Source organism: Vollenhovia emeryi, unplaced genomic scaffold (assembly GCF_000949405.1).
Source record: "Vollenhovia emeryi isolate VEMERY1.0 unplaced genomic scaffold, V.emery_V1.0 DF939123.1, whole genome shotgun sequence".
In the NCBI taxonomy this organism is placed as follows: Eukaryota; Metazoa; Arthropoda; class Insecta; order Hymenoptera; family Formicidae; genus Vollenhovia; species Vollenhovia emeryi.
This window is the reverse complement of record NW_011967243.1, coordinates 532609-543227: the sequence shown is the minus strand read 5'-3', so window position 1 is coordinate 543227 and position 10619 is coordinate 532609. Positions and strand designations below refer to the sequence as shown.

At 38.1% G+C, this 10619-nt stretch overlaps 2 protein-coding genes across 2 annotated transcripts in view; one reads left to right on the top strand and one right to left on the bottom strand.

Annotated features, from left to right (window-relative positions):
- Window positions 1–10619, top strand: part of LOC105569571 (basic-leucine zipper transcription factor A) — a 96187-nt gene that overhangs the window by 3190 nt on the left and 82378 nt on the right. The window lies entirely within an intron of this gene.
- Window positions 7–1003, bottom strand: LOC105569568 (rootletin-like). Its single transcript, XM_012026140.1, has 2 exons — window positions 409–1003; window positions 7–312 (listed from the first exon to the last, which is right to left on the bottom strand). Exons 1-2 carry the CDS (start codon window positions 514–516, stop codon window positions 211–213), a joined length of 210 nt encoding a protein of 69 aa, XP_011881530.1. The 5' UTR covers window positions 517–1003; the 3' UTR covers window positions 7–210.

Here is a 10619-nt window from a genome sequence, read left to right as displayed (position 1 = left end):
TTTTTAGCTAAAGTGGCTGCACCAGTTAGAAAGAACAGACCATTTGTCAATATAAATTGATGTCGCTACGCAGTTCTTATACACTTCCACTTTTGGCGTGGATGCTAATTGCTAACATGAATATAAATATATGCTTGTGCTTGATAGCTAGTTTGTATTTGAGTTAGTTTTGCTTCCATAGATTTCTTCTCTTCCTAAAGCATCCGAATGTTAGTCAAAAGATTGTTGACTTTTACATCTGTGGTGCTTTGTTTTTTTTTTAGACTCCTTCAGTTGCTTCTTCAAACTACACAGCTTTGTTTTATGATCATCCTGTAACATTAAACTATCGTTACTTTATCATAACAAAAATCAACCTTATACATATATAATATTTCACTTATGAATAATCGTCAAAGTCTAACGTACTCTCTCGCGTTCGATTTGAGCAACTTGTTGCATAAGCGATCGTATTCCTTTCCTAACGGCTTCAGGATCAACGTCCAGTATAATATCTCCGCTACTATCCCCATGCATAAATCTACGTTACCCACTTGGCAAAATGCGGATATTGGCTACGTAGTTCGTCCACGTTTTCCATTGTCCACAGAGGTCGTATTGCGTTCGAGGTTCACTAAAACCCGGCCGTGGCAGCTCTCAGGCTCTCTGGTTAGACCATAGAGCTATTACAGATAGAGGGAGGGAGTCAACGAAGGACGCGATATAGCCGTAGAAAGAGAACGCTGCAATAGAGGCCGGTGTGTCATTGTCTCATAGCGCATGCGTATTAGGTACTGCGTGCGCCTAACTGCACTAGTTCAGAGTGTATCTTTCTCTTTCCACATGCTTTTATAAGAAAGAAAGAGACACACTCTGCCTACAAGCGCACACGTTACGCGCATGCGCGTGACTGTTAGACAGTGACACACCGGCCTCTATTGCAACGTTCTCTTTTTATCCCACTATCGCATGCGCTTACACGTCGTCCCATACCTACTTCCCTCTATCTGTAATAGCTCTATGGGTTAGACTAACTGGAAAGATAACAAAATAACTGTAGAGAGCGTAATATCCTATTTTAGTTCTAGGGACTCTATAATAAGAGCCTAGACATAAGGGAGCAATCTTTGATTGGTGTCGCCATTTTCGTTCGATTCGCGCCGGTTTCCTAAAATTTCTACTGTTGTGAAATATAATTAATTAGTGCTTTAAATTACTTTAAAAGATTTTTTAATTTAATTTTTATTGTTTAATTTGTTCCTAATGTACATATACGGTCACTTTTATCCGTTTTGCTTAACACTTATAAATTTCTTCCAGTTTCTCTTTAGGCTAACATTACATTTGTCGTACGACAAATTTTTCAAGCGTGTTGATTTCCTGCTGAATAGAAAATTTCTAGGTACTCGAGAATTTTACTATCCTGCAGTTAATCAACACACTTATAAAATTTGTCGCACGACAAATGTAATATCAAGCTTACTCTTACAATTAGTTTTAATATCACATCGATGTCAGACTCTTATTATAGGTTTTAGTCCAAGTGGTCAATTCTGTATTTTACACTATAATGAAAATGTTAAAAGTGAGTAGCCTTGTCTCTTTCTAACTGTCCCATTAAAAAAGAGTCAAAACAGCTCACTTTTAGCATTTTCACTATGTCGCAAGATACAGAATTGACCCGCTGGATAAATATTCGAAAATAAAAAGGTTCAGATAACAAATCCGATTGGTTGAACCATATTGATTATCGTTTCAATATTAGGTACAACAAATTAACTCAAAGTAGCAAAATATATTGAAATCTCTATGTTTTTATAAAATTCCTTTATGTTGTACTACTTTTTTCAAAACACATATACATGTATAGATCTGCTGTATGTATATTTGACATAATTGTGACATACATAGATCCATCCAATTATCATATTACCTCAATAAAAGAAGCATCTAATATTTATTTATGTATTTAAAAGACACAGTATGTATTATGTATATAACATAAGTTATATTTTTATCACTAAGTATTGCAGTCGATGACATATAAAGAATATTTTTTGTTACATTACTGTAACACTCTTTATTAAAATTATATATATGTTTACGATATTATTTATTAGCAATAAGTAAACAAACGTTACAGTCAAACATATAAAATATTGCTTCAATTATTCAATTAAATTCATGACCAAACATCTGGTGCTGTATACATAATGCATACGTATAGTAAATATATAAATAAAATATTTTTGTATCTATATATTCGATACATTAAGTCAAACATAATTGATTAATTATTTTATTAGATATTGTATATGTGTTGTTACTGAATATGATTTGACTGTGGAATCGTGATTTACCGAGCGTATTTTATCTTCGACTTTACCGAGATTTAAATTACACCTATTACAAAAAGATGGCGTTATTGAATGTTCGATTTCGTATTAATCATGGTTTTAATGATTTACATTTTTTCTTCTTAAATATCAATAATATCTATTAATAATTGTACATTTTAACTGAATGTACGTACTTAATGGTCTTATTCGTGCATCGAGAACAATATTTAACGCGTACTCGATCGATAATCTTGATTAGCCCTACCTAAAATATCTGCGAGAATTTACAGGATGCACAAAAGTAGCCTTAACAGATATTAGAACAACTGATTAAAATATGCACATAAGTGTATATACAGTATACACATGTGCGTACGTGTGTATGGGTGTGGATGTGTAAATATACTATAATACAATATGTAGATTGAAATCTATACAATTTCTACAAAAACAAGCAAGACCGAATTATTCTTATCTTATTTAACAACCAGGTTGCGTTTTCTACAATATTTCTGAAAAAAAAAAACAAAGCAAAGGTATTTATTTTGTTTTATTTTCACACACACACTCATTTAAATAGGCTTCAGTATACACCTATAAAAATTTTCTATTTCAATTATTATAATTGCAAATTTGAGCTAAATAATCCGATTGCAAATAAAATCTTTCTTCGATTGCAAAAAAACATCGGTCGGGTAAGAATCGCAGCGACCCAAGGCAGAGCCATCGTCGGTAAATAGAAGTTTATTGCTATAACGCTATAAATTTACAGTTACTCCCATAGAAGAATACCTCACAGTATTCTTAGTTTTCAGGAGCGATGCGATGGTATTATCTCTCGCGTACAAAACAGTCGATCGAAAAACCGAAACCCCATTCACACTTATTGGAAGGTTCCACCCCCTTCCTCCCATGTCCCGCTCACTCTATCTCACGCTGTCACTAGGCCTACCCCCCATCCCTTTCTTTCCTTCTTTTTTTCTTTCTCTCTACATTTCTTTTTATCTTTCTTCAACCTCACAATTTCCCTCACAGTTCCCGTTTCTTCTCTCTTCACTCTCCCACTCACTCCTCACCGCCTCCCCTTCGTTACTCCCTCTTCTCCCTTTTCATCTGCACTGTATCCTTCTCTCTCTCTCTCTCTCTCTCTCTCCCCCCCTTCTCTATCGTCGTTCTTAACGTGCTCCGCGCACCTCCCCCTCTCTCTTTCTCTCATCCTCTCACCTTGTGATCCTGTCGCCCTCTCGGCTTCCCCCGCTTTTTGCTTACCCTCCTTTCCCCGCTCTTTCCTCTCACCCATGTCTTTCTCTTTTCCCCTATTTCTCTCTCGTTCGCTCTTCTACTTCTATATTCACTGTCCTTATTCTCAATTACGCAGGCTCATCACTTTTCCGTAACACAAGTATTGTTTTATATTTGACATTTTGACGCATTCTGCTATAATTAATGAAGGATTTCCAAACTCCCTATTGAAAAGTTCGGGGATTCGAATAGGTCGATAATCGATTTAATCAACTTACCGCTCCGATGTGTTCACGAAATTTTGTTACATGTCGTTAGATGCAAAATAAATTAGATATACATATAACAGAGTTATTTGTTAAAAATATACGCATATTAGTTGGAATTTGTCATAAAAATAAATTATCGGAGAAAAATATCATATGGCGAAAATTGGGGGGGGGGGGGGAAGAAAATTGAATGTTTCAGTACTTACAAGAAATCAGTGTCGAGTTATAAACAAGTGTCGACATTGATTACAGAAATTTATAAATTACTGAATAAATATATATTGTAACTGCATGAGAACACTGCAATGAGGCCAATTGCAGCTGATGCACTCTTGAAGATCGAAGATGATATGTAATATTTGAAGTGAGATTTGTGTAATTTTTATTTACAAAAAATAGTGGCTATTTTAATTTCTGAATACGGATATGCACACTTGACAAGCAGCATGCGATATTTAAATATTATACCAAGTTTTACAGTAACTTGAGACCAGAATAACCAATATTATTCTGTGGCATACATTCAATGTACTGAATGCGACACTTGTTCCAACTCCAGGCTACGGATATTATATATGACTTTCACAAGGTAAAACTGGGATAGTACATTCTAAGTGTAACAGTAACTGGCTCCTGCGATCGTAATGATAAGCTACGTATCGAAGAGATAGGATCAGTTTCATCCCGTTGCTGTGCAACAGCTCTCTTTCGAGTTCTCTTATTAACCCTCTTATTCCCTCTTAGCCATGTCATTACCCTTTTAACCCTTTCAGTTTGCGTTTCATTTGCGTTACACTTGATGCATTTGCTACGCGAAGTACACATTTTGAGATACGCGCTCACGACGGTTGCTTATATTGCTTTCGAAATTGAATAAAAATTATATTTTTTTTGCGCGCATGTCAACGAACATCGTATGTACTAATGTAATTGACTGCAGTGTAATTTCCTTCATTTAAACAAGTATGCGAATATTCCCTCATTCGCTCCACTAATGTATATCAAAGTGAATTATCGTGTGCTACGTATCGAATCTCTGCACGAAATTACAAACGCGTATCGATCTTATCGTATTATTTTTTGATCGTACAATTGTGTACTCCGGGCTCGTTCGAAGTACACGAAGCGAACTCGGCGAACGCGCCAGGACGAACGTCGCGAAGATTCGCCTTCTGGCTTCAGCTGGCTGCGGCTCGAAGCAAGCTCCGAGAAGACGGACCGGTTCCAAAGGATGCTCTTCCACCTTTCCGTCCTTCGAGCAACGGCTGTGCGTCGCCGTAAGTCGCTTCTTCGTGGTCGGTCTTCCCGCGTGTCTTCCCCCGTTCCCCCGTGACTCGCTCGCGAGCCACTGGCTTCTTCGGCGTCTTCTTCGTCTTCGTCCAACTCGTTCCTCTCGCTGCTCTCACCTATCCTAGCCTCCCCGTCTCCTGGTCCCCGGAGTTTCCTGTACGCGGCCATGCACGCGCGAAGACACGCCATCTCGTCTGTCCTCTCTCTCTCTTTCTCTTCCCCCTCTCTAGTCGCATCTTCGATCCTCCTCTTGATAATTTATTTTTGATAAACCATGCACCCCGTCATATATGTATATATACATGTATACCACGGTCACGCGGCATGGGAAACTCACCTCGCCATTTCACACGCGTCTTTCAGCCCCAAAGAAGATCTCCGCTGTCGGTCGAGAGCGCGCCGTCTCAGCGAAATCTTTCCTCTTCTCCCGGGCGAGAAATCATGTTCGCGCAAGGTCGAGACCTTGCGAGTCGTAGCGAGGCATAACGAGTCGCGTGGCCCACGTACACCGATTGTCGCATCAAGGGAAGGCATCGGTTTTTCACTTACAAAATATCTCGATCGTGTATTTAGGTGTAGCTACTTAAATGTTGCATTAACTGCATATTTTTATACGCAAGCCATCTCGAAACCTTCGTAAAACCTTTATTTCAATTTTAATAATCATTTCTTAAACATTATATCATCGAGATAATTATATCGTCGTCATTATTTTTCCGAAAAAATTGGGAGAAATAAATAACATATAGAGGAAAGTCCCTGATTATAAGATAGATTCTAATATGAGATTTTCAACAGGTTTTCAACACCCAAATTCACAAAACTCTTTTCGCAACGATTACACGATCTAACAATGAATTTTCCACTATACAGATTTCGCTCCAATGGCAATAGATTCGTGGTGTAATCAACTGATGATGTCTATTAATTTAACAGAAACTCCACTATCCCATATTAGGCTTCTATCTCATAATAGGGGACTTTCCTGTACATATCAACTTCTAATGTAGGTTGACTCTCTAAATTTGACGAATTTTTATAAGTTCTACTTAAAAATTCTCATAATTACACAATATCTGATTTATAATGTATCGATGAGGTAAAGAATCTAAATTATTTAAATCGCGTGGTACGATTAATATTTAATAAGAGAACGATTTAATAATTGAATATGCATTTATTTATGTATGATCCTAATTACTTTGTAATTCATGATATTGGTTATTTTGGGAGTGAATTATATCTTATACTTAATATACTTTTGAAATTCCCGTTTAAGTTTCGGAAAACAGGGCTACCGATCTTAAAGCCCGTGTCCACGATGCTAGAACTTGGTCCAAGCTATTCCATAAAAGCTGCAAGTTGATTGGCTATACATTTCTCGAAACTAAAACTTGGACCAAGTTCTAGCATTGTGGACATAGGCCTTTACTCCTTGCGTTTTGGTACGTTCTGTCGCTATATTTCATTTCCATTGCATTCGGCAACGAATATTCGCGTGATACAGTGTAAATCACGCAAGAAATCGTATAAAGAAAGCAGCAAAATTTACTGATAATAGGACCGGAAATAATTAATGCAAAAAGAATCTCTTAAGGATAGATACTTGCTTCCACAATAGTATTTCAATCTTTTATTTTTTTTTCATGGAGGAATTTTAAAAGGTTTTCCCGGAATCGATATCGATGCTACAACGCTGTGTGTATGTGTGTGTGTATGTGTGTGAGTCTGTGTGTGTGTGGGGGGGGGGGGTGTGGCTATACCATAAGAAAAGACAATTTCCAAGTTGGATTTTTTCGTCGGCAAGTGGTGCATATCGGTATCTCTTATCGCTGGCAGCGCTCAAACATAATAAATCGGTGCACCGCTAGAACGAGGCATTGATTGAAATTTAATATGACGAAAAAGGTACTCGAGAGGGAAGGCGTTTTAATATCACGTACCTGTCGAAAACAGCGCGGTCCTACTCTCGGTGGCCACACGATTAATAATTTATCACCTGTCAACTCCTGATCGAGCCTGATGAGTGCGCCGCCGAATTAGTATACATCTATATGCATTTAATTTGATTGCAAAACAAGAAAAACCGATTTTCTATGAATGTTCTGCTATTATCGAGTTCCCTCCTGATATCCGGTGAAACGTAGGCTTCGCGAAAAAATTTCGGATGGACAAATCACATCGATTTGTCACTCTTAACTTCCTTAACTCGTGAATGTTCGCGCGGAGACCGCGGCCAAGTGAAAAACTTTCTTGCCATACAAAAAATTATACAATACGTCATCCTGTAGTACGATCTATTCCAATTTTTTTAATTTTCTGCAATATAAGAATATATACAGGTGTTAATGTATAATATATTCTATATATTTATAATAGATATTCTAAGGGAAACAAAAAGAGACGAAGAGTGAATTAAGCTAAAATTGAAGTTAGGCGACGTTGGTGCAACCGGACCTAAAACTATTTAAAAAGAAAAGTATACACACACTACCGCTCATAATTATTCGAACGATAGATATTTTATACTTTACTTCGTTGTCCCACACTGTTGGTAAAACTTTATTAGACTGATTGTTTTTTAGTATACAAAAATAATTGTCGTAATTGTACGTATTATATTACATTATTTTACTTATTAAAATCCATGTCGCCTATAAACAAAAAGGACATATAAAAGAATTTACAAGAGACATGGAATAAAATATCAGCAGAAACAATGAAATTAATTAAACTGCAAAATGTTTGTGAAGTAGTGATCGAAGCAAAGAGTGCGTATAGTAATGAATATCATTTAAAAAGATTTAATAAATAATCTCTTTTCTTTTTATTTAATTCAATATATTATTATATTACAAACTAGTCTGTAAGCTTATCATAAAATACTTTTCATCGATAAATATTACTTTCCCCGAATGTAATCTTCTATTTCAACTTTGATTAATTATGTGCGGTATATTATACATAGAGGAAAGCCCCCTATTATGAGATAGGCTCCTAATAAGAGATAGCGAAGTTTCTGCTAAATTAATGGGCATCATCTGTTGGTTCCACCATGAATTTATTGCCCTTGGGGTGAAATCTGTTTAATGGAAAATTCGTTGTTGGATCGTGTAATCGGCGCGAAAAAAGATTTGCGATTTCTTCAATTTATGGACCTTCTCACGCGCTTCCACGTGCACTATCATGCATTACTGCAAATGACGCATTAACGTGAGAGAGGAATGGATCCCGTAAGAATGTGTCCAGGGCAGGGCAGTGAGCGGATAGCGGATAGTGGATAGCGGATAGCGGATAGCGGATAACGCGTGATTCACTCTGTGACTCAAGCTCTAGTCGCTTCGGTAGCTCCTCTCTCTAGCCGCGTGGTAAAAGGCGCGCCCGGATCATGGCACAACGTTTTCCAATCCGAGTCAGCGACTTCTCCACAGCTAATGTCGTGGAAAGAAAGAGTTAGGCGAGTATGCTTGCGCGTGTTACGTCATCAATAATTATGACACTTTACTCGATTTTTCGCAATAAACGGCAAGCTTATAAGTAAAGATATCCCCGATATTAACAAAGACACATGTCGTTTCTTGATATTTAAAAATCTATTTACAATGTATATATTTTAGATTCATCCTACTTGGAGCAAACTTCACGTTCAAATTTAATAAAAATATATATATACATAATTTATGTTCTATAAAATTGAATAAATTCTAATTTTTTATATCGTTAATTGCAAGTATACGAAAAAAGTATAAGGATAACGAAATTTTTGAGACGATCGGACGGGGTTGAAATTCTACATGTTTTCTCATCTACACTAGTTTGTATCGCTAAAGTCAGCGCCACACTATGCGCAATTCGTAATGCACGATTTCGCAGAAATTCGTTGGACATTCGTTATTACTTACCACACTATTCGTGATTCGCAAATTATCATTCGTAATTTATTTGTTATTTCGTTCGTGTTAACTTGGACAACTTTTAACTGTTACCTGTTATTATAGGACTTGTATCATAAGTCTACAATTAGTCAAGTTTCAATATTAGTAAAAAAACCGCTTGGCTAGCGACTCGCGCATTACGAACCGCGCATAGTGTGGTGCTAGCTTAACGCGCATTGAGTAATGAACAAAATTCGCAATACACGCAAGAACACGGTTGTTCTATATGCATATACCCCCCCCCCCCCCCCATGGAATTTCGTCGTTTACAATCCAAATATCATTACCAATTTATCTCTCGGTAGGAAATTATACAAAATAATAAACAGTCTAATAATAAATAGTCTAATAATAAACAGTCTGCTATTGGACAGGACACACTTATAGATATAAATTCGTTCCCATGGTCAGTTGTGACATACATGCGCAAAAAGTCTTCAAAAACTATCGTAGATATTTCTGCTTTTTCAAAGGCTCTCATGCATCGGGCAAATTTGATACTTGAACGCGCGTTGCAAAGGAACACAGATGAAAGATTTTAAAAAAAATTATCCGTCTAATAGATTACAAGGGGAGGTGTGAAGTTAATGTAACCGAAACCAAGGGGATTAATAGAAGAGAGTTGAAAAAAAAACTTAGGGACCAGTACGCGATTACGAAGATTAGGAATTCAATTCCACCGAGTAGATTCCCGCCAATTCCTTTTAATCCACCTGTTCTCTGGAGAGGTCTGAGCGATTATAAATTAAAAAAAGGGGAGGAAACGAGAATGGGATAAGGTTATAATGGCGTAGAAAAGAATCGAGGAAGAAAAAGGGAGAGGGGTGAAAGGCGTCGATAGAAACGAATAACAGAACGGAGAAGGAAGGAGACAAATGTAATGGAAGGCGTAGAGAGGACGAGAGGGCAGAGAGAAAGAGAGAGAGAAAGAGGACAGAGAAACGAAGTCGTGGATTGGCGTGGGTACGAGGACGCATTGGAAAACAAATGTTGAGTTCGCTAAGCTCGGCGGCGTCGCCGTCGCCGTCGCCGTCGCCGTCGCCGTCGAATGTCCTCAGACAACGGCACCACCATCGACCTCGCGCGGGTGTCCCTCGCTAAAGTAGGTTAGGTCGATGAGGCCACGACGACGATGCTGCCGCGGTTTCTGCGCAGCGCTCTCGATTCAGCACCCCTCTTCCCTCCCTCTTCTCTCTCCCGTCTCTTCTCCTCTCTGTTCTACAATCTCTCTGTCTCTCTCCTTGCTTCATTCTCTGTCACTCTTCTTCTCTCCTCTCCTCTTATCTCGCTCTTTCTATGTTTCTGAATCTATCTTTTTCTCTCTTTCTTTCGTTTTTCTCTGTTCATCTCAATTCCCTTTTCTCGCCCTCTCGCTCCCTCTGCCATTTATTTGTCCCTATCGCTCTGCACTCCTCGCTGCCGCGTTCTCTCTCTCTCTCTCTCCCCTCCCTCTCTCTCTCTCTCTCCCTCCCTCGCTCTCCCTCCCCCTCTCCCTCTCCCTCTCTCTCTCCCCTCCCTCTCCCGCTCTCTCATTCTCGCCATTTATCTCTGTTACTCTCACGATT

What these genes read in the sequence shown, in the direction of transcription:
- LOC105569568 (XM_012026140.1), bottom strand. Translation starts at nt 516, where the DNA reads ATGCATGGGGATAGTAGCGGAGATATTATACTGGACGTTGATCCTGAA. An exon ending in CTCAAATCGAACGCGAGAGA is followed by an intron (nt 313 to 408) that starts GTACGTTAGACT and finishes TTAATGTTACAG; the next exon opens with GATGATCATAAAACAAAGCT.